This window comes from Pseudophryne corroboree, chromosome 3 (assembly GCF_028390025.1).
Source record: "Pseudophryne corroboree isolate aPseCor3 chromosome 3, aPseCor3.hap2, whole genome shotgun sequence".
Taxonomy (NCBI): Eukaryota; Metazoa; Chordata; class Amphibia; order Anura; family Myobatrachidae; genus Pseudophryne; species Pseudophryne corroboree.
This window is the reverse complement of record NC_086446.1, coordinates 741,752,349-741,777,713: the sequence shown is the minus strand read 5'-3', so window position 1 is coordinate 741,777,713 and position 25,365 is coordinate 741,752,349. Positions and strand designations below refer to the sequence as shown.

Here is a 25,365-nt window from a genome sequence, read left to right as displayed (position 1 = left end):
TTCACGGCTGTGGCTACCTCTGTGTCGGCACTCGGCAGCCCGTCCATAATTGTATATACCACCTAACCGTGGTTTTTTTTTCTTTCTTTATACATACATACTAGTTACGAGTATACTATCTCTTTATCAACCAGTCTATATTAGCAGCAGACACAGTACAGTGCGGTAGTTCACGGCTGTGGCTACCTCTGTGTCTGCACTCGGCAGGCAGTCCATAATTGTATACTAGTATCCATCTCCATTGTTTACCTGAGGTGCCTTTTAGTTGTGCCTATTAAAATATGGAGAACAAAAATGTTGAGGTTCCAAAATTAGGGAAAGATCAAGATCCACTTCCACCTCGTGCTGAAGCTGCTGCCACTAGTCATGGCCGAGACGATGAAATGCCAGCAACGTCGTCTGCCAAGGCCGATGCCCAATGTCATAGTACAGAGCATGTCAAATCCAAAACACCAAATATCAGAAAAAAAAGCAATCCAAAACCTAAAATAAAATTGTCGGAGGAGAAGCGTAAACTTGCCAATATGCCATTTACCACACGGAGTGGCAAGGAACGGCTGAGGCCCTGGCCTATGTTCATGGCTAGTGGTTCAGCTTCACATGAGGATGGAAGCACTCAGCCTCTCGCTAGAAAAATGAAAAGACTCAAGCTGGCAAAAGCAGCACAGCAAAGAACTGTGCATTCTTCGAAATCCCAAATCCACAAGGAGAGTCCAATTGTGTCGGTTGCGATGCCTGACCTTCCCAACACTGGACGTGAAGAGCATGCGCCTTCCACCATTTGCACGCCCCCTGCAAGTGCTGGAAGGAGCACCCGCAGTCCAGTTCCTGATAGTCAGATTGAAGATGTCAGTGTTGAAGTACACCAGGATGAGGAGGATATGGGTGTTGCTGGCGCTGGGGAGGAAATTGACCAGGAGGATTCTGATGGTGAGGTGGTTTGTTTAAGTCAGGCACCCGGGGAGACACCTGTTGTCCGTGGGAGGAATATGGCCGTTGACATGCCAGGTGAAAATACCAAAAAAATCAGCTCTTCGGTGTGGAGGTATTTCACCAGAAATGCGGACAACAGGTGTCAAGCCGTGTGTTCCCTTTGTCAAGCTGTAATAAGTAGGGGTAAGGACGTTAACCACCTCGGAACATCCTCCCTTATACGTCACCTGCAGCGCATTCATAATAAGTCAGTGACAAGTTCAAAAACTTTGGGTGACAGCGGAAGCAGTCCACTGACCAGTAAATCCCTTCCTCTTGTAACCAAGCTCACGCAAACCACCCCACCAACTCCCTCAGTGTCAATTTCCTCCTTCCCCAGGAATGCCAATAGTCCTGCAGGCCATGTCACTGGCAATTCTGACGAGTCCTCTCCTGCCTGGGATTCCTCCGATGCATCCTTGCGTGTAACGCCTACTGCTGCTGGCGCTGCTGTTGTTGCCGCTGGGAGTCGATGGTCATCCCAGAGGGGAAGTCGTAAGCCCACTTGTACTACTTCCAGTAAGCAATTGACTGTTCAACAGTCCTTTGCGAGGAAGATGAAATATCACAGCAGTCATCCTACTGCAAAGCGGATAACTGAGGCCTTGGCATCCTGGGTGGTGAGAAACGTGGTTCCGGTATCCATCATTACTGCAGAGCCAACTAGAGACTTGTTGGAGGTACTGTGTCCCCGGTACCAAATACCATCTAGGTTCCATTTCTCTAGGCAGGCGATACCGAAAATGTACACAGACCTCAGAAAAAGAGTCACCAGTGTCCTAAAAAATGCAGCTGTACCCAATGTCCACTTAACCACGGACATGTGGACAAGTGGAGCAGGGCAGGGTCAGGACTATATGACTGTGACAGCCCACTGGGTAGATGTATGGACTCCCGCCGCAAGAACAGCAGCGGCGGCACCAGTAGCAGCATCTCGCAAACGCCAACTCTTTCCTAGGCAGGCTACGCTTTGTATCACCGGTTTCCAGAATACGCACACAGCTGAAAACCTCTTACGGCAACTGAGGAAGATCATCGCGGAATGGCTTACCCCAATTGGACTTTCCTGTGGATTTGTGGCATCGGACAACGCCAGCAATATTGTGTGTGCATTAAATATGGGCAAATTCCAGCACGTCCCATGTTTTGCACATACCTTGAATTTGGTGGTGCAGAATTTTTTAAAAAACGACAGGGGCGTGCAAGAGATGCTGTCGGTGGTCAGAAGAATTGCGGGACACTTTCGGCGTACAGGCACCACGTACAGAAGACTGGAGCACCACCAAAAACTACTGAACCTGCCCTGCCATCATCTGAAGCAAGAAGTGGTAACGAGGTGGAATTCAACCCTCTATATGCTTCAGAGGTTGGAGGAGCAGCAAAAGGCCATTCAAGCCTATACAATTGAGCACGATATAGTAGGTGGAATGCACCTGTCTCAAGCGCAGTGGAGAATGATTTCAACGTTGTGCAAGGTTCTGATGCCCTTTGAACTTGCCACACGTGAAGTCAGTTCAGACACTGCCAGCCTGAGTCAGGTCATTCCCCTCATCAGGCTTTTGCTGAAGAAGCTGGAGACATTGAAGGAGGAGCTAACACGGAGCGATTCCGCTAGGCATGTGGGACTTGTGGATGGAGCCCTTAATTCGCTTAACAAGGATTCACGGGTGGTCAATCTGTTGAAATCAGAGCACTACATTTTGGCCACCGTGCTCGATCCTAGATTTAAAGCCTACCTTGGATCTCTCTTTCCGGCAGACACAAGTCTGCTGGGGTTGAAAGACCTGCTGGTGACAAAATTGTCAAGTCAAGCGGAACGCGACCTGTCAACATCTCCTCCTTCACATTCTCCCGCAACTGGGGGTGCGAGGAAAAGGCTCAGAATTCCGAGCCCACCCGCTGGCGGTGATGCAGGGCAGTCTGGAGCGACTGCTGATGCTGACATCTGGTCCGGACTGAAGGACCTGACAACGATTACGGACATGTCGTCTACTGTCACTGCATATGATTCTCTCAACATTGATAGAATGGTGGAGGATTATATGAGTGACCGCATCCAAGTAGGCACGTCACACAGTCCGTACTTATACTGGCAGGAAAAAGAGGCAATTTGGAGGCCCTTGCACAAACTGGCTTTATTCTACCTAAGTTGCCCTCCCACAAGTGTGTACTCCGAAAGAGTGTTTAGTGCCGCCGCTCACCTTGTCAGCAATCGGCGTACGAGGTTACATCCAGAAAATGTGGAGAAGATGATGTTCATTAAAATGAATTATAATCAATTCCTCCGCGGAGACATTGACCAGCAGCAATTGCCTCCACAAAGTACACAGGGAGCTGAGATGGTGGATTCCAGTGGGGACGAATTGATAATCTGTGAGGAGGGGGATGTACACGGTGATATATCGGAGGGTGAAGATGAGGTGGACATCTTGCCTCTGTAGAGCCAGTTTGTGCAAGGAGAGATTAATTGCTTCTTTTTTGGGGGGGGTCCAAACCAACCCGTCATATCAGTCACAGTCGTGTGGCAGACCCTGTCACTGAAATGATGGGTTGGTTAAAGTGTGCATGTCCTGTTTATACAACATAAGGGTGGGTGGGAGGGCCCAAGGACAATTCCATCTTGCACCTCTTTTTTCTTTTCTTTTTCTTTGCATCATGTGCTGATTGGGGAGGGTTTTTTGGAAGGGACATCCTGCGTGACACTGCAGTGCCACTCCTAAATGGGCCCGGTGTTTGTGTCGGCCACTAGGGTCGCTAATCTTACTCACACAGTCAGCTACCTCATTGCGCCTCTTTTTTTCTTTGCGTCATGTGCTGTTTGGGGAGGGTTTTTTGGAAGGGACATCCTGCGTGACACTGCAGTGCCACTCCTAGATGGGCCCGGTGTTTGTGTCGGCCACTAGGGTCGCTAATCTTACTCACACAGCTACCTCATTGCGCCTCTTTTTTTCTTTGCGTCATGTGCTGTTTGGGGAGGGTTTTTTGGAAGGGCCATCCTGCGTGACACTGCAGTGCCACTCCTAGATGGGCCCGGTGTTTGTTTCGGCCACTAGGGTCGCTTATCTTACTCACACAGCGACCTCGGTGCAAATTTTAGGACTAAAAATAATATTGTGAGGTGTGAGGTATTCAGAATAGACTGAAAATGAGTGTAAATTATGGTTTTTGAGGTTAATAATACTTTGGGATCAAAATGACCCCCAAATTCTATGATTTAAGCTGTTTTTTAGTGTTTTTTGAAAAAAACACCCGAATCCAAAACACACCCGAATCCGACAAAAAAAATTCGGTGAGGTTTTGCCAAAATGCGTTCGAACCCAAAACACGGCCGCGGAACCGAACCCAAAACCAAAACACAAAACCCGAAAAATTTCAGGCGCTCATCTCTAGTATATAGGCATATCTTGCTTCCCTGACGCACTTTGTGTAGTGGCTGGACCCCTTTTTGGTCCCCCAAGGGACCCTGCTCTTCCCACTATACAACTCTCAGTCTGTGGCTTCCTGCTACCTCCATTCCCCTCCTCACATCATGTCAGTGCCCCTGTGAAATGATCGATATTTTTTTTTACAGGTTCTTATATAGCGCAGCACATTATGTAACTCCTGATATACTTTGTGCTGGGGGACCGTGCTACTTCCACTATATAACTGTCAGTGTGTGGGTTTGTGCTACCTGCATTCCCCTCCTTACATCATGTCACTGGTCCTGTCATCACTGAAATATCAGGCATGTCCTGATATAGTCTGTGCTGCTGGCCCACCCCTAGGGGTGCTAGTGGTGTGATACCCCACAGCGTTTGTTCCCAGAGTGTAAGTCATATGTGGACCAAGTTTGTTGTAAATTGGTCCAGGCATTCGGGAGTTATGCTGTCTCCTGAAATACTCTGTGCTGCTATACCACCCCTAGAGGTGCTAGGGGTGTCTAACCCCCACAGAGTTTGTTCCCAGATTGTAAGGCAGATGTGTAGCAAGTTTGGTGTAAATTGCTCCAGGCCAGAGGTGGATTGGGCATAGGGTCCACAGGGAAGATTCCCGGTGGGCCGACGCACCCGCGGGGCCTGTTTTGTTTGAGGACATGTGGTCCTTTTTATAGACATAATGAATAAGATGCAAAATAATTTGCATATATGAAAATTACTTTGCCACTTAGCCTGTGATTGCAGATGATCTAGTGTATGCTCTGTCTGCCTGCTTGGCTGACATATAAGATTGAGTGAATAGTTATTGGGATACAATTGGTGTGATAAGCAAGAAAATATATCTTTCTAAAGAATGATATAGTTTCCTAAACTCTGAAGGTGTATCATATAATGTGCTCATAATATTTAATTGTATTTATTTTTAACTTCCCCCTTGATGCTGGACATGCCCACTATCTGGAAAGTCTTGGGGGGAGGGTGCTGCTGCCACGGCCCATGGCTAGACCTTACACCTCTGGTGCTGCACATGTGGGGCCACAAGTACAAATTTTTCCAGGGCCGCTTTTTGTTTCCAATCCGCCCCTGCTCTAGGCCATAGTTGCCTACCCTCCCTCATTCTGTAGGAGACTCCCTGAAATAGTAGCAATCTCCCTGACTCCCTGAATAGACCAGCAATCTCCCTGATCCCCTCTTACCTACATTATATAGCTGTTACATTGTTGGAGACAAAAAATTAATCAGAGATACATACATTTCAGATGGGATCATCAGTGTAATTTCCCTGCTTTGGTTATAAGGCACAATGATCCCTATGGCTACATGCATTATAAATATGGTTTCTCGTGTCCACTTATAGTACATGGAACCTCTTGTAAAACACAATACACAAACAAGTCCTGCAAAATATTAGTGTCTTTTCTTCAACAAGTAGATCTTACTAACTTTGGGGCTCATTTACATTTGGATGTAAGTCATTTTTATGACACGCCTCTCAGATGTAGCAGTACACATCCGTGCTGATAGGTCTTACTTTCACAGTCTCCCTGAAATGCTTTTTCAAAAGTAGGCAGATATGCCCCAGGCCTTCCACAGTTATGCTGCCTGCTAACATACTCTGTGCTGATGTCCCACCCCTAGGGGTGATAGGGGTGTTTGACCCCCACTCTGGTTGTAAGTCATATGTGTACCAAGTTTGTTGTAAATTGCTGCAAGCATTCCAGAGTTATGCTGTCTGCTGAAATACTCAGTGCTGCTACCTCACCCCTAGGGGTGCTAGGTGTGTCTTCCCCCAACAGTATTTGTTCCCAGATTGTAAGGCATATGTGTACCAATTTTTGAGTACATTGCTCCAGCAATTCCGTAGTTATGCTGTCTCCTGATATACTCTGTGCTGCTGTCTCCTCCCTAGGGGTGCTAGGGATTTCTAATTGTTTTAGTTGCCTCCACCGTGTTTTAATACGCTCATATGTAAAATTTCAGGATCTTCACTTGTAATCTGTGAATTAGTATAGAAAGACAGAAGGACAAATTTTCGCTTTTATACAGTAGATATAATTTAAAAGGAATTAGTGTATTTCTCATAAAGGTATCTTTACATGTATGATCTGTACATATGTCAACTAATTACAAGCAATATAGGGGGTAATTCAGACCTGATCGCTCGCTAGCGTTTTTTGCAGCGCTGCGATCGGGTCAGAACTGCGCATGCGTATGCACCGCAATGTGCAGGCACGTCGCACGGGAACAAAGCTGATCGCCGCTCAGCGATGGGTTTGTGCGAAGAATCCATTTGCACGGGCGTTAGCAAGGAGATTGACAGGAAGAAGGCGTTTGTGGGTGGCAACTGACCTTTTTCTGGGAGGGGTTGGAAAAACGTAGGCGTGTCCATGCGTTTGCAGGGAGGGTTCCTGACGTCAATTCCGGTCCCGGACAGGCTGAAGTGATCGCAGTGGCTGAGTAAGTCCTGGGCTACTCCGAGACTGCACAAGATCTGTTTGTACAGCTCTGCTACACATGCGTTCAAACACTTGCAAAGCGAAAATACATTCCCCTATGGTCGGCGACTATCTGTTCGCAGCAGTGCAAAAATCCACTAGCGAGCGATCAGGTCTGAATTACCCCCATAGTGTACCACTCACTCACTGCGAACAGTAGCGGATCTTGCCACGGGCAAGCAGGACTTTTGCCCGGGGCGCCACCTTCCGGAGGGCGCCGGCGCCATCCGGAGGGCGCCGCACCATGGCAAGATCCGCTGCTGCTGTGGTGCCCCCCGCTGCCGCAGCCCGCTGTCCCGCTACGCGTCTAGTTTCCATTCGTGGGCTGCCCGCTGTGAAGGGAAACTAGATGCTACGCGTCTAATTTCCCTTCCTGGAGAGGACCTTTATTGTAATGATGTGCGGTGCGCGTTGACGTTATCGCGCACCGCACAGCAAAGGTCCTCTCCACGAAGGGAACTAGAAGCTTAGCGTCTAGTTTACCTTCGTGGAGAGGACCTTTGCTGTGCGGGGCGCGATGACGTCATCGCGCACCGCACATCCTACAACAGTACAGGGGGCGTAACTGACCACGCCCCTGTATGAAGCCACGCCCCCTAATGCCGCCCGGGGCGCCAGAAGCCCCGGAACCGGCCCTGACTGCGAAGCAGACATAATTACAGACCAAACACAGGACTGGATTGTTTAATAACTTTACTGCAGCTTCCAACCATAGAAAATGCCTTTGATAATGTATTCCTACAATGATAGTTCAGTCCCCTGCTCACTTTCTGTTGTAACCGGGTGTGGATTATTGGGTTTACACTAAAAACGTCTACTGTACAGTCGATGGGTCGATCAATAATGGCAGACATGCATTAGGTCGATAGGGTCAAAAGGTCGACATAGAATAGGTAGACAGTAGAAAAGGTTGACATAGTCAACAGGGTCAAAAGTTTGACGTGGAAATAGTCGACACAAAAAAAGGTAGACAATGTTTTTTGTTTTTACCTCGCATGGCTCGCTTCACTCATCATGATTCGGGCAAGGTGCCTCGCTTTGCTACCACTGCGCTCTGCACAGGTTACTATTCCCAATCATAGTCCATGGGGATGGTAAAGTATGAAACAGTTGAAAACATTTTCAAAAATAAATGTAAAAAAATTGTGTCAACCAAATGTGTGTCGACCAGTAATTTACAGTCTGATGCTGTTTGGGGGTGGCAACGGACTTTTTGAAAACAGAGTCGTGTCATTGCCATTGTGGGAGAGGTACAAGACCAGGATCTCCATCAGAGGATGGAGTTTTCCAGGCCTCTTGGTAGCTCCTGCGGCAGCTTGCAGGACCTCATGGACATGCAGCCAGCTGATGGTGTCAGAGATGATCCAAAACTGCGTCCTAGGACACAGCTCAGATCAGTAAAGCATGCAGGAGGAGTGACTCCTTCAGGATCTGCAACCACCGGGATCTGAGAAGGGTATCATGGGGCAGATGTATTAACCTGGAGAAGGCATAAGGAAGTGATAAACCAGTGATATGTGCAAGGTGATAAACACAACAGCCAATCAGATCCTAACTGTTAATTTACATATTGGATCTGATTGGCTGGTGTCTTTATCACCTTGCACATATCACTGGTTTATCAATTCCTTATGCCTTCTCCAGGTTAATACATCTGCCCCCATGTGATCCTTTTGACATATGTGTGTTGCTCACTACTGGTCTACCAGAAGTATAATGGGGGTCATTCCGAATTGATCGCTCGCTAGCAGATTTTAGCAGCATTGCACACGCTAGGCCGCCGCCCTCTGGGAGTGTATTTTAGCTTAGCAGAATAGCGAACGAAAGATTAGCAGAATTGCGAATAGAAAATTCTTAGCAGTTTCTGAGTAGCTCCAGACCTACTCACAGATTGCGATCAGCTCAGGCCATTTCGTTCCTGGTTTGACGTCACAATCACGCCCTGCGTTCGGCCAGCCACTCCCCCGTTTCTCCAGATACTCCCGCGTTTTTTCCTGGCACGCCTGCGTTTTTCCGCACACTCCCAGAAAACGGCCAGTTTCCGCCCAGAAACACCCACTTCCTGTCAATCACACTCCGATCACTTCAACGATGAAAATTCTTCATTCTGACGTGAGTAAATCTACTAAGTTTTGTGCTAAAATACTTACCGCATGCGCACTGCGTACCATGCGCATGTGCATTTTTGCCTTAATCGCTCCGTTGCGAAAATCGGCAACGAGCAAACAACTCGGAATGACCCCCAATGGCTCTTCTAATGAGGGGCAAAGGATCTTTGGCTTAGTTATTTTTTATTTTTTTATAGGACAATCAAACCAAACTACTGCTCAATTTATATGTAAAAGATTTATTAACAGATTTTTTTTAACTAAAATAAAGTGCAAAAAAGGGTGTTTTCACACCCACTTCACATTATTTTAGTATTAAAGGGCTTTGGGGCATTTTTCATCAAAAACCCTTTTGTGAAAAACTCCAAACCCTTTAACTCTCATATTTTTAGTAATCAAATCGCGTTTTTCATACTTATAATGGGAAATGCGATCTGTCCAAATTTGCTAAAAAATTGTAAAAAGACACAGCAGCGAGTCCTGTGATAAAAACATTATCTTCAGATAGCGTAATCACAGGGCTCCTGCCCAGTGGCGCACCCAGGGGGGGGTTTCCGAGCACCCAGAAACCCCCCTCCACACAAAAAAAATAAAAAAATAATTTATTTTATCTATTTATTTTTGCTGCATGAGTATTATTAATGGCTGTCTAGCGTCCTCTGCAGCCTGCTGTCTTCCTGGTGGCACTTGTAAGTGCTTAATAAAAGTTGACTTTATTTTAATTATAGTACATATATATCCATGTGCATACATATATACACATGTATATACATACATACATACATACATAAATACATATAAACACACACACACATATATGATATATATACACGTGTATATACAGTAGACGTGTACTGTATGTATGTATATATATATATATATATATATATATGCATGTTTTATATGCTATGTATATGTGTATATATATATATATATATATATATACGGTATATATATATGTGTAGATATGTATATATATATATATATATATATATATATCGAGGTGGATCGGCACTCCCACTGATGGCCACAGTAAGCACCGGTGCCCTCTTGAAACAAATACTTACAAATACGGAAAGGAGGAAGCGGCACTCTGCGTCTTTAAACAGTCAAAAAGTGTATTCAACAACAAATCTACAGGTCCTGTAGGTGTGTTGTTGAATACACTTTTTGCCTATTTTTCAACACGCCAAGTGCAGCTTCCTCCTTTCCGTATTTGTATATATATATATATATATATATATACACACACACACACACACACACACACACAGACACACTAGTTTTACGGACCCAGCATATACTGGGTCACCTCAGTCCCCACCCCCGTGATTGGCTCCACCCAGTTCTGGAAACCCCCCCATGCAAATCCTGCGTTTGCCACTGCTGCCTCCTGCACAGTTTTCTCTGCCCGCATGCAGATAAAACTGCAGAGACCTGGCCAGTGTGATCACTGTGGAAAAAAAATAAACTATACTTTATCTACACCCAGTGACTGGTGATCAGTGCTTCGGTGAGGGCTGCTGGTCATCGAGTCCTCCTGCACTGCTGCGTGACCGCTGGTGCAGTAAAGTGATGCTGCAAAGCTGACTGGGGGTCATAGCAGGAAGAGTATTCAATGGGGGAGATTCAAATGTCTGAAAACTCAGTTGGGAGTCTGTTTTATCCTATTTAATAGACAGGAAAAAACAGACACCCAACCGACTTTTCAAACATTTGAATCTCCGCCGATGACTAACAGCCTTCACAGAGCACCGATCACTGAGTGAGTATGAACAGCGGTGCGAGGTCGCGGCTGGGAGAAGTCACGACAGAAGGGATGTACCCAGCAGCGGTAGTATTGGTGATGCCAGTGGCAGTGCATGCGCAGCACATATTCTGGGTATTTTTGTCAGTGGAAATGGCTTAACCGGGTCCAGTGAGAAGGGAATCCAATGCTGTTAGTGAGCAGGGTTTTTCCCGGAAAGGACCCAGGTAAGGATCAGTGTAAGTAGGTAACGCGGGTCATCTGACCTAGGACCATTCACAGCATGGGGAGAGACGCTCTCCCGGCACAAGGAAATGATGTCATTTCCAAGCGCTGGCACTGCACCCATGTGCAGTTTGAACAGCACCGATCTGGGAATACCCCGGATCGGCACCGCTGTGAAAAGGGGTCTGTTCCAGGTCCCACCTGGTTTGGAACTGTGGGGCAGATGTATTAAGCCTAGAGAAGTGATAAAGCAGTGATAAGAGCAAGGTGATAATGCCCCAGCCAATCATTACAGATTTGAAAAATGACAGGATCTAACTGGCTGGTGCGTTATCACCTTCCACTTATCATTGCTTTATCCCTTCTCCAGGCTGAATACATCTGCCCCAGTGTTCCAAATCCTGGATCAGACCCGGGACTTAGATGGAAAAGGGCATAAGAAGGTTTGTGATACCAAAACAATGAACTTAGGAATTACACTCTACAGTAGGGGTGGGCAACAGGCGGCCCGCGGGCCGGATGCGGCCCGCGGACCGATCCTGTCTGGCCCGCTGTGCCCCACCAGAGTGCAATGACAAGAGGCCCGACAGGCCGCTTGTCATTGTACTGCTCTCAGACGCTGCGCCGCTGAGGAAATCCCAGTCACGTCACAGGGTCAGCTGACTGGGATTTCCTCTATCATGCGCTGGGCGTCACGGGGGGCGGCGCTGGGCGGGCACTGCAGTGGGGACTCGGAGCAGAAGCGGCCAGTGGGGAGCACTGCGGAGGCCAGTGGGGAGAAGAAACGGCGGCCAGCGGGGAGAAGAAGCTGCGGCCAGCGGGGAGAAGAAGCGGGGCCAGTGAGGAGAAGCGGCGGCGGCAGCAGCAGCAGCGCGGATCATCAGACAGCGGGGATCGTCTGCCACTGACAAATAGGTAAACCCCCTGTCCTGGATAAAGCTAAAGCTGCCATATAAGTTCAGGGGAGGGGAGTTAAAAACGGTTATATGGGTTTAGGGGGGGGGGGGGGTAAGGACTGCTATATAGGTTTAGGGGAGGATGGGGAAAGGGGGGTAGGGACTGTCTGCCGTAATGTGTAAAAACGGGGGCACTGTCTGCCGTAATGTATAAAAACGGGGACGCTGTCTGCCGTAATGTATAAAAACGGGGGCGCTGTCTGCCGTAATGTGTAAAAAGGGGATGCTGTCTGCCGTAATGTGTAAAAACGGGGGCGCTTGCTGCCGTAATGTGTAAAAACGGGGGTGCTGTCTGCCGTAATGTGTAAAAACGGGGGCGCTGTCTGCCGTAATGTATAAAAACGGGGACGCTGTCTGCCGTAATGTATAAAAACGGGGGCGCTGTCTGCCGTAATGTATAAAAACGGGGGCGCTGTCTGCCGTAATTATAAAAATGGGGGTGCTATCTGTCGTAATCTGTAAAAAGGGGACGCTGTCTGTCGTAATGTGTAAAAATAAGATTTTACTTACCGATAAATCTATTTCTCGTAGTCCGTAGTGGATGCTGGGGACTCCGTCAGGACCATGGGGATTAGCGGCTCCGCAGGAGACAGGGCACAAAACTAAAGCTTTAGGATCAGGTGGTGTGTACTGGCTCCTCCCCCTATGACCCTCCTCCAAGCCTCAGTTAAGATACTGTGCCCGGACGAGCGTACACAATAAGGAAGGATATTGAATCCCGGGTAAGACTCATACCAGCCACACCAATCACACCGTATAACTTGTGATCTAAACCCAGTTAACAGTATGACAAACGTAGGAGCCTCTGAACAGACGGCTCACAACAAATAACAACCCGATTTTTTTGTAACAATAACTATGTACAAGTATTGCAGACAATCCGCACTTGGGATGGGCGCCCAGCATCCACTACGGACTACGAGAAATAGATTTATCGGTAAGTAAAATCTTATTTTCTCTGACGTCCTAAGTGGATGCTGGGGACTCCGTCAGGACCATGGGGATTATACCAAAGCTCCCAAACGGGCGGGAGAGTGCGGATGACTCTGCAGCACCGAATGAGAGAACTCCAGGTCCTCTTTAGCCAGGGTATCAAATTTGTAGAATTTTACAAACGTGTTCTCCCCCGACCACGTAGCTGCTCGGCAGAGTTGTAATGCCGAGACCCCTCGGGCAGCCGCCCAGGATGAGCCCACCTTCCTTGTGGAATGGGCCTTGACAGATTTAGGCTGTGGCAGGCCTGCCACAGAATGTGCAAGTTGAATTGTGCTACAAATCCAACGAGCAATCGTCTGCTTAGAAGCAGGAGCACCCAGCTTGTTGGGTGCATACAATATAAACAGCGAGTCAGATTTTCTGACTCCAGCCGTCCTTGAAATGTATATTTTCAATGCCCTGACAACGTCCAGCAACTTGGAATCTTCCAAATCGCTAGTAGCCGCAGGCACCACAATAGGCTGGTTCAGGTGAAACGCTGACACCACCTTAGGCAGAAACTGAGGACGCGTCCGCAGTTCTGCCCTGTCCGAATGGAAAATCAGATATGGGCTCTTATACGATAAAGCCGCCAATTCTGATACTCTCCTGGCTGAAGCCAGGGCCAGTAGCATGGTTACTTTCCATGTAAGATATTTCAAATCCACCGATTTGAGTGGCTCAAACCCAGGGCCGGCGCCACCACTAGGCAGCTTTAGGCAGCTGCCTATGGGCGCCGGCCACTTGCGGGCGGCAGCTCACGCTGCCGATGAATGCTTCTCCTCTCCTTAAGAGGAATATGAAGAGCATTACTGCGGAGAGTAGCGGAAGACAGTTGCTATAGCAACTGTAACAATATCCGGCAGGGCGCTGCTTACTCTCTATGCATAGAGCCGCTGCCGATGGGGTCCGTACACTCACACTGTCCGTGCTGGCGGCTGATAACAGTTGGGCGGCTGCGCGCCGCAGCATCCCTTTAGCACGGACAGTGTGAGCGGCTGTGTAACCCATCGGCAGCGGCTCTATGCACATAGAGTAAGAAGCAGCGCTGCCGGATATTGTTACAGTTGCTATAGCAACTGTCTTCCGCTCCTCTCTGTGGTAACGCCCGTCATACTCCCGCCCCGCACCACAAAAACAGACTGCCACGAAGCACGAACTCCCCGTGCAATTGTAAGAACTTCACTAAATGTATAAAGGATCAGGGTGGGGGAGCAGTAAATTTATACAGTAAAGTGAAGGGGGGGGGGGGGGGTGGAAATTTAAATATATAAGAGGTAGAGGTTGCTGGAAGGGGGGAAATAATGACATATATATATATATATATATATATATATAGTTGCGACAAATAAGCGGCACTCACCAGACTTGTTGAAAGTTGTACAAGCTGTCCCTGACGAAGGGGTATTGTCCCCGAAACGTAGGAATCCAATAAAGGACATTTTATTTTGATTTCAACAAGTCTGGTGAGTGCCGCTTATTTGTCGCAACTACTAATAGCCTAAGGGCTTAAGAGGGCACCGCAGCAAGAAAAGACTTATAACCCAAGGAGTGCCGGATAAAATACACTAGTTACCGGCATACCGGCACTTCTGCACAGACCAGGAAGTTTTTTGTTTTTTTTAATCAACTCCTGCTACGGCCGATCGTGCTCATGTTCTTCCCACCGCTGCTCCCAGTCACGGCGGATGGTGCCGGAGCTGTGAGCCACACTACTCCCCAGCAGTTACGGCAGACACACACTCCCCCTCCCTACTCCAGCAGCCGCTCGTGCAGAGTGCCTCGATTCCTCCAATTACTCAACCGGGCAGCCACGTCACCATGGGGCTGCATAGAAGCTGGCGCTCGGATCCTCCTGCTGCCGGCCTCCTCTTCGGGCTGTGCCTGGATCCACGCCGCCGGACTCCTTTGTTGACAGTGACACCCTGCAGCTCAAGCTAAGGTTGACTGGACATGGTGGCGGTGAGTGACTGCTGGAGAGCCCTGTGCCCTCCTGCCCCCCTCCCATTCCCCATGTGTGTGGACCCTACCTCTGTGTATGACACCTTGTGCCCCCCCCGCTACCTATGTGTGTGTCACCCAGTGCTCCCCTACCCTTGTTGCCCTGTGTGATGACAACCTGTGCCCTTATGGTGCTCTGTACACCCCCTGAGTGTGTGACACCCTGTCCCCCATGTTTCGTCTCATACCGTGTGCTATAATGTGAATTTTGGCTCATTCTGTGTGCTATAATGTGAATTTTGGCTCATACCATGTGCTATAATGTGAATTTCGGCTCATACCTTGTGCTATAATGTGAATTTGGCTCATACCATGTGCTATAATGTGAATTTTGGCTCATACCATGTGCTATAATGTGAATTTTGGCTCATTCGTGTGCTATAATGTGAATTTCGTCTCATACCGTGTGCTATAATGTGAATTTCGGACTCATACCGTGTGCTATATTGTGAATTTCGGTTCATACCGCGTGCTATAATGTGAATTTCGGTTCATACCGCGTGCTATAATGTGAATTTTGGCTCATTCCGCGTGCTATAATGTGAATTTCGGCTCATACCATGTGCTATAAATGTGAATTTCATCTCATACCATGTGCTATAATGTGAATTTCGGCTCATACCGTGTGCTATAATGTGAATTTCGGCTCATTCTGTGTGATATAATGTGAATTTCGTCTTATACTGTGTGCTATAATGTAAATTTCGGCTCATTCTGTGTGATATAATGAGAATTTCGGCTCATACTGTGTGCTATAATGTGAATTTTGACTCATACTGTGTGGTATAAAGTGAAAGGGGCATCAGTACTAGATTGTATAAGGGGTCCTACTACACTGAAGGACACCCCCCCCCCCCCTAAGGTGCCCTGGGCCACCTGAAGGCTTAATCCAGCCCTGGTCTAGCAGTTCTTGCGCACCCTAGGTAGAACGCCTGTAGCATTACAGCAGCAATCTGTCCTGAAGTTCCCACTTAAGGCCCATACACACTGGGTGATTTTGAGCTGAAAGCAGGTCACTTTTGGTGTGTTGAGCTGCTTTCAGTTCACAACCGCCCAGTGTATATGCCCCGGCGATGAGCGGTGAGCGCTGATGCGCGCTCCCGCTTCATCGCTGGTATTACCAGTAGATGAACGGCGGGGTGAGCGGCTTTCCATAGTGTCCTGCTATGCCCAGTGTGTATGCACCTTAAGAGTCAGCTGGATGGGATGTACTATATAAAACCTGTTTCCTGGGTTTTACTGCATATCCTGTATGTATTAAGACTCGGTGTGTGGTTTGGGGGGGGGGGGGGCAGCAGGCTGAAATTTTGCCTAGGATGCTGAGAAACCTTGCTCCGGCCCTGCTCAAACCAATGGGATTTGAGAAAATCCAAAACTACATTCAGGTCCCACGGAGCCACTGGGGGCACAACCGGGGGCTGTATATGTAGTACTCCTTTTACAAAAGTCTGGACTTCAGGAACTGAAGCCAATTCTTTCTGGAAGAAAATCGACAGGGACGAAATTTGAACCTTAATGGACCCCAATTTGAGGCCCATAGACAATCCTGTTTGCAGGAAATGTAGGAATCGACCCAGTTGAAATTCCTCCGTGGGGGCCTTCCTGGCCTCACACCACGCAACATATTTTCTCCAAATGCGGTGATAATGTTGTGCAGTCACCTCCTTCCTGGCTTTAACCAGTGTAGGAATGACCTCTTCTGGAATGCCTTTTTCCTTTAGAATTCGGCGTTCAACCGCCATGCCGTCAAACGCAGCCGCGGTAAGTCTTGGAATAGACACGGTCCCTGCTGAATCAGGTCCCGTCTTAGAGGTAGAGGCCACGGATTTTCCGTGAGCATCTCCTGAAGTTCCGGGTACCAAGTTCTTCTTGGCCAATCCGGAGCCACGAGTATCGTTCTTACTCCCCTTTGCCGTATAATTCTCAGTACTTTGGGTATGAGAGGCAGAGGAGGAAACACATACACTGACTGGTACACCCACGGTGTTACCAGAGCGTCCACAGCTATTGCCTGAGGGTCTCTTGACCTGGCGCAATACCTGTCCAGTTTTTTGTTGAGGCGAGACGCCATCATATCCACCTTTGGTTTTTCCCAACGGTTCACAATCATGTGGAAGACTTCTGGATGAAGTCCCCACTCTCCCGGGTGTAGATCGTGTCTGCTGAGGAAGTCTGCTTCCCAGTTGTCTACTCCCGGAATGAACACTGCTGACAGTGCTATCACATGATCTTCCGCCCAGCGAAGAATCCTTGCAGCTTCTGCCATTGCTCTCCTGCTTCTTGTGCCGCCCTGTCTGTTTACGTGGGCGACTGCCGTGATGTTGTCCGACTGGATCAACACCGGCTGACCCTGAAGCAGGGGTTTTGCCAGGCTTAGAGCATTGTAAATTGCTCTTAGCTCCAGTATATTTATATGAAGAGACATCTCCAGGCTTGACCATACTCCCTGGAAGTTTCTTCCCTGTGTGACCGCTCCCCAGCCTCTCAGACTGGCATCCGTGGTCACCAGGACCCAGTCCTGTATGCCGAATCTGCGGCCCTCTAACAGATGAGCACTCTGCAACCACCACAGAAGAGACACCCTTGTCCGTGGCGATAAGGTTATCCGCTGATGCATCTGCAGATGCGATCCGGACCATTTGTCCAGCAGATCCCACTGAAAAGTTCGTGCGTGGAATCTGCCGAATGGAATCGCTTCGTAAGAAGCCACCATCTTTCCCAGGACTCTTGTGCATTGATGCACAGACACTTTTCCTGGTTTTAGGAGGTTCCTGACAAGTTCGGATAACTCCTTGGCTTTCTCCTCCGGAAGAAACACCTTTTTCTGAACCGTGTCCAGAATCATTCCCAGGAACAGCAGACGTGTTGTCGGGGTCAACTGAGATTTTGGAAAATTCAGAATCCACCCGTGTTGTTGCAGCACTACTTGGGTTAGTGCTACTCCGTCCTCCAGCTGTTCTCTGGACCTTGCCCTTATCAGGAGATCGTCCAAGTAAGGGATAATTAATACGCCTCTTCTTCGCAGAAGAATCATCATTTCGGCCATTACCTTGGTAAAGACCCGAGGTGCCGTGGACAATCCAAACGGCAGCGTCTGAAACTGATAATGACAGTTTTGCACTACGAACCTGAGGTACCCTTGATGTGAAGGGCAAATTGGGACATGCAGGTAAGCATCCTTTATGTCCAGGGACACCATAAAGTCCCCTTCTTCCAGATTCGCTATCACTGCTCTGAGTGATTCCATCTTGAACTTGAATTTTTGTATGTACAGGTTCAAAGATTTCAGATTTAGAATAGGTCTTACCGAGCCGTCCGGCTTCGGTACCACAAATAGCGTGGAGTAATACCCCTTTCCCTGTTGTAGGAGGGGTACCTTGACTATCACCTGCTGAGAAAACAGCTTGTGAATGGCTTCCAATACCGTCGCCCTGTCTGAGGGAGACGTTGGCAAAGCAGACTTTAGGAACCGGCGAGGGGGAGACTTCTCGAATTCCAACCTGTAACCCTGAGATACTACCTGCAGGATCCAAGGGTCCACCTGTGAGCAAGCCCACTGTGCGCTGAAATTCCTGAGTCGACCCCCCACCGCTCCTGAGTCCGCTTGTACAGCCCCAGCGTCATGCTGAGGGCTTTGCAGAACCCTGAGAGGGCTTCTGTTCCTGGGCAGGGGCTGCTTGCTGCCCTCTCTTACCCCTTCCTCTGCCCCGGGGCAGATATGACTGTCCTTTTGCCCTCTTGTTCTTATAGGACCGAAAGGACTGCGGCTGAAAAGACGGTGTCTTTTTCTGTTGGGAGGGGGTCTGAGGTAAAAAGGTGGATTTTCCGGCAGTTGCCGTGGCCACCAGATCCGATAGACCTACGCCAAATAATTCTTCCCCTTTATACGGCAATACTTCCATATGTCGTTTGGAATCCGCATCACCTGACCACTGTCGCGTCCATAAACTTCTTCTGGCAGATATGGACATCGCACTTACTCTCGATGCCAGAGTGCAAATAACCCTCTGAGCATCTCGCATATAAAGAAAAGCATCCTTTAATTGCTCTATAGTCAATAAAATACTGTCCCTATCCAGGGTATCAATATTTTCAGTCAGGGAATCCGACCAGACCACCCCAGCACTGCACATCCAGGCTGAGGCGATGGCTGGTCGCAGTATAACACCAGTATGTGTGTATATACTCTTTAGGGTAGTTTCCAGCCTCCTATCAGCTGGATCCTTGAGGGCGGCCGTATCAGGAGACGGTAACGCCACTTGTTTTGATAAGCGTGTGAGCGCCTTATCCACCCTAGGGGGTGTTTCCCAGCGCGCCCTAACCTCTGGCGGGAAAGGGTATAATGCCAATAACTTTTTTGAAATTAGCACTTTTCTATCTGGGTTAACCCACGCTTCATCACATACATCATTCAATTCCTCTGATTCAGGAAAAACTACAGGTAGTTTTTTCACCCCCCACATAATACCCCTTTTTGTGGTACTTGCAGTATCAGAGATATGCAAAGCCTCCTTCATTGCCGTGATCATATAACGTGTGGCTCTACTTGAAAATACGTTTGTTTCTTCACCGTCGACACTAGATTCAGTGTCCGTGTCTGGGTCTGTGTCGACCGACTGAGGTAGAGGGCGTTTTACAGCCCCTGACGGTGTCTGAGACGCCTGGGCAGGTACCAACTGGTTTTCCGGCCGTCTCATGTCGTCAACTGATTTTTGTAATGTGCTGACATTATCACGTAATTCCATAAACAAAGCCATCCATTCCGGTGTCGACTCCCTGGGGGGTGACATCACCATTACCGGCAATTGCTCTGCCTCCACACCAACATCGTCCTCATACATGTCGACACACACGTACCGACACACAGCAGACACACAGGGAATGCTCTTATCGAAGACAGGACCCCACTAGCCCTTTGGGGAGACAGAGGGAGAGTTTGCCAGCACACACCCAAGCGCTATAATATATATGGGAACAACCTTATATAAGTGTTGTATCCTTATAGCAGCTTAAATATATAAAATATCGCCATAAAAAGTGCCCCCCCTCTCTGTTTTACCCTGTTTCTGTAGTGCAGTGCAGGGGAGAGTCCTGGGAGCCTTCCTCACAGCGGAGCTGAGCAGGAAAATGGCGCTGTGTGCTGAGGAGAATAAGCCCCGCCCCCTATTCCGGCGGGCTTTTCTCCCGTAGTTTGTAATATCTGGCAGGGGTTAAATACATCCATATAGCCTCAAGGGCTATATGTGATGTATTTTTTAGCCATAAAAGGTATTTACATTGCTGCCCAGGGCGCCCCCAGCAGCGCCCTGCACCCTCCGTGACCGTTGGTGAGAAGTGTGTGACAAACAATGGCGCACAGCTGCAGTGCTGTGCGCTACCTTCAAGAAGACTGAAGAGCCTTCTGCCGCCGGTTTCTGGACCTTCAATCTTCAGCATCTGCAAGGGGGGTCGGCGGCGCGGCTCCGGGACGAACCCCAGGGTGAGACCTGTGTTCCGACTCCCTCTGGAGCTAATGGTGTCCAGTAGCCTAAGAAGCCAATCCATCCTGCACGCAGGTGAGTTGAACTTCTCTCCCCTAAGTCCCTCGATGCAGTGAGCCTGTTGCCAGCAGGACTCACTGAAAATAATAAACCTAAAAACTTTTTCTAAGCAGCTCCTTAAGAGAGCCACCTAGATTGCACCCTGCTCGGACCGGCACAAAAACCTAACTGAGGCTTGGAGGAGGGTCATAGGGGGAGGAGCAAGTACACACCACCTGATCCTAAAGCTTTAGTTTTGTGCCCTGTCTCCTGCGGAGCCGCTAATCCCCATGGTCCTGACGGAGTCCCCAGCATCCACTTAGGACGTCAGAGAAAAGGGCACGCTGTCTGCCATAATGTGTAAAAAGGGATCTCTTTTTGAGTATTTTGTGTGTGGCCCTCGAATATTCGCTGGAAGTGTTAAGCGGCCCCCCAGCTGAAATAATTGCCCACCCCTGCTCTACAGAGTGACAGGCTTTCCACCATAGCAGAGTGAGTGTGCTGCAGTGGCAGAACCTGGAGGTGATACCTACTCCAATTTCTACAGACACTATATAAACAGTGCTCATAAGAACAGAGTGGGGGCCGTGGTAGACTGGGCCTCATGACCCCATCCCCCCAGTTTTGTATAAGGTCCAACAATGTAGTGTTCCGCCCCAAAACAATTCCCTCCTAACCATTGTACCATTGTTGCCAACAGTAAGTAAATAAGTTAATAATAATACATAATACTAATGGGAAAACAGCAAAATATCAAATAAAATTAGCCATTTTTCCTATGGATTGATGAATACCTTTGGGCAATTCCATTTGTGACAGACACGACAAATGATTCACTGCAAGAATAATGATGATTATTTTTTTCATTAATAAAATATCAGAAGTTCTGCAAACTATGCTAGTTATAAACTATAATAATTCAGTTAACTGTTAAAATAACAGGGAAGTTTAATTCTGTAATTATCAGAATTATACAGGTACAAATATTATGTGACAGACACGACACTGAACACAAATTCAGGATGAGTATAACTTCCTTCCAAATCTTCCAAAATATGAAACCTACAGTTCCATGACTTAACACTGAGAATGATAGAGTTGTTGGCTTGGTTGGGTAAAGAAGATAAGAAATTTCAAGTATTTGTAAATATTTTATTAAACATTGTTCCTGTGACAGACACGACATAGGAATTGTGACAGACATGACATGTTCCAAAATACTTGCAAAAACCATTTAAATCTGTCAATTAAACTACACCATTATCAAAGCTAACATCTTGAAAATACAGTTTAAGCCTATTATCAAATTGTGGCTCTGGTAAGATTCTTATAATCTGGTGTGTATCAATATTAATATAAGGACAATTACATACCTGTAAACAGTTGTCAAATAAGGCACAAAATCACCACAGCTTTCCACAGACTACCATCTTGAATAAACAATGCTGCCAACTTTTGATTTATGAAAAACAGGTGTTTATCATCTTTGGTTTTACAAAATATTAACTTCAGAGAATATAAATTTTCACTACAAGATTCATTGTTGCCACTTTCAGGAAAAGATGTTCTGGTTGACATAATCATGGAATTACCCCTTTTAGAATTCCACAAATTGACAGTAAAAAAAAAAACTGTCCATCAGTAAAACTTTGCAAATTGTTTAAAGAGATTATTTGCACTGGTTGGTATGCCTGATCTTCTCTTTATGGTTATATAGAGGATAAGCACATGCAAGTAGACCTGGCCCTGGGCATAGGCCATATAGGCAAATGTCTAAGGTGCCACTGCTCCAGGGGGTGCCCAGCAGTCAAAAAGATAGGAGTAGCTGCAATTTAAGGTGCACCAGCTAAAATCTTACCTAGGGCACCAAATTGATCAAAGCTTGCAAGTACAGATTATGGGACTCATTCAGAGGTGCATGCAATGCTCACGAAATGCTGATACACACTTGGGTGAGCAATTTGTTGCACATCAGAAAACCCCTACGGCACATGCATCACACAGAGAGTATGCACAAAGGTCCTGTTGCAATCGGGTCAGATGTTTTATTTTCTATTTTTGTGCCATGACTAATATTATACCAATAAAACAATAACAATGATAACAGTGCACAAGAAAAAAAAATATTTTCCTACCTTGTCCACAGTCTTTGCAAAGCATGTATAATAATTTAGCGCACATTTCATCTAAAACTAAAATTGAGGTATGTTCATTTTCCCATAGTGTTATGTTGTAATGCTTCTGTTGATTTGCAGTTTGGGTCACATGACTAACACTACAGCTACGTGTCACAAAGTAGTGTGCAGAGGGAGTTTGGAATTAACCACATTTCAGCCCCACACTTTGCCCCCTTACGAAGCAATTCCCTGACTATGCTGGAAACACCGATTGGCGGCCATCGATAACTTGTCGGGGAATCAGGGTAAATTAATTATGTTAAAATGACCATTTTTAGGGCCCAATTCAGACCTGACAGCTGTTGTGCGAATTCACAAGGCGGCCGATTATCGATCAACTGTGCAAGCGTACGGATCGTAATGCACATGCATAAGGCCAAACTGCAAAAAAATCCAGCAGGCGCGCTCAATCGTTTTCAGGGAGGGTGTGTGACGTCAGCTATGGCCCCGATCAGCCTGTTTCTATCGCACTGTAGGAGTAAGTCCTGAGCTACGCACAGACTGGAAAAATCATTTGATAGTGAGTGAGTTGCGAACGGATTAGCAGTTGACCGACGTTTGCAGAGATTTTCACAAGGCGTATACAGACTTGCACAGGGTGACTTTTCACTCTGGGCGGCGACTATCTGATTGCAAACCTCTGCAAATTCGCAGAGGAGCGATCAGGTCTGAATTACCCCCTTAGGGGTGTATTCAATTAGTGTTGGATCCTCTCCAACGGAGAGGATCCGACACTTCAGTATTCTATTTGCAGGCATTTCCGATAGGATTTTGCCCGTTTTTGACAATGCCAATACGATTTTTTTTTTTAAGTCGAATCGGCTTTGTCGAAAACAGGCTAAAAACCTGTCGGAAAAATACGTGGATGCGCGGCTAATTCGCTGATCCACGTGTTTTCCAACAAGTCGGAAAAATGGCAACAGACTTGAATAGGTCGAATTCAGATTTGACCTAAAAAAGTCGGAAAATGCAGTTCTTCCGACTTGTTGGATTAATTGAATACACCCCTTAGTCAGAATCGGGGAATCGGGACTTTTAAGCATGTTTAATAATCCCAATCCCCTTACTTAGCCGTCGGTGGATCAGGGCATTGCCCCAATAAATCTCAGATGTATGGGGGCCACTCAAACACTTTGCTGGGAGCAGAAACCTAATGCTTTGATATGTGACACAGGTTTTCTACAAATCTCTTCCACAATGTGATTTTGCAGAGGATTGCCCCCAGTCGTATGAATGAAAATAAACAAGTAATTTTAGCATCAAAAGCAAACTGTAAATTACTGGCATCATACATGATAGAGAATAGTCCTTTGTAATGAAAGTATAACCGGTTTTCATAAGGTTATGCGTTCTATCCACAAAGTGAAAAATACAATTGCGCACAAAACTATTCTGCATAATGGGGAGTTCAATAGCGAACATGGCACAGCACAGATGCAAAACTGAACTCAAAGGAGTGATGGTCAATTAAACCTATATGATCCGCTTACGAGGGGTGCAGTCATTTTTAAAGGCTGCTTTCACACTTTAAACCATGTATTATGCCTCACTTTTGTGCGCACTACAAAGCAACACGATGAAACTAATGACAATAGCTGACACAAAGTAGGCAGGTACTGTGGGCACAGGCAGATAGTGCTGACTTTGTACATACAGTAGATCAGAATTCAATGGGCACACAATGCAAGTTTAAATCCAACACATCATAGACATTCAAAGAAATGTGCGCTAAGTATATACTGTATACTAGCATTTAAAAGGAAGTGCGCATTCTGTGCTGTCCAATAAATTAATTATTGCTCTGATGTTTTTTTGTCATATTTATATTTGGTCCATATTAAGGCAAGATAAAATACCATACTTACATAATACTCTACAATGACTGATGGGTTTAGTTGTACTTGTAATTGGATTGTTCAACAGTAATAGGCCCTACACACTGGCCGATTTTCTGTAAGATATGAACGATCTCGTTCATAAATGAACGAGAACTCGTTGATATCTTTCAGTGTGGAGACTCCAGCGATGAACGATGCGCGGCCCCGCGCTCGTTCATCGCTGGTCTCCCGTCGGCTGTGCATGCAGGCCAATATGGACGATCTTGTCCATATTTGCCTGCACTTCAATGCAGCCGCGTGACGGGGGGAGTGAAGAAACTTCACTCCCCCCGTCACTGCCCCCCCGCCGCCGGGTCGCTCGTCGGCCGTTTCGGCCGTCGGGCACCTCGGCGGCGCATCGTCTAATGAGTAGGGCCCAAAAGACTACATAACGTTGAGTTAGCAGCATGCTACCTATAAGAAGCATTTTGTGGCAGGTTGGCTATGAATAAGTGCAGTGCCATGGAAGGTTGCCTCCTTTAGGACTTCAAAAACAAAGGGTGAGAGAGGAAAGTTACACTACACGGCAGGCTACTCCACAAAAGCCTGCCACTATTCAATTGTCTTGAATTCTTACCTGTTAGTGTCAGGTTACTATAGGTGTTTGAGAATTGTTCTTTCAGTAAAACCAGATGCATCTGTGCTGCCTTCTCCCTCTGCAGCTCCAGCATGGTGTCTGGATGCTGTGCTATTTTGCATCCCTTCTGTTTGTCAAGAGAGATATCACTGCGAACAATATCTGCAACAAACCACAAAGAAATATGTATTAAAGAATATCCCGCCACAAGCGTTCATTTCACAAGGCAAGCATAAGAGGAGTACAGTAATGTGTAGCCACTCATTGAGATGGGATGTACACCCTCCTCTGGGAGCCATCCTCCGTTACGTTCTCAG

The 25,365-nt window shown here is 47.2% G+C and overlaps 1 protein-coding gene across 4 annotated transcripts in view; it reads right to left on the bottom strand.

The window, feature by feature from the left end:
• LOC135056747 (inactive heparanase-2-like) overlaps positions 1-25,365 on the bottom strand; it is a 487,019-nt gene that overhangs the window by 177,706 nt on the left and 283,948 nt on the right. For all 4 annotated transcript variants that reach the window (XM_063962287.1, XM_063962284.1, XM_063962285.1 and 1 more), the window contains exon 3: positions 25,049-25,210. In XM_063962287.1, coding sequence (XP_063818357.1) covers positions 25,049-25,210 — 162 coding nt within the window. The remainder of the gene's footprint in view (positions 1-25,048; positions 25,211-25,365) is intronic.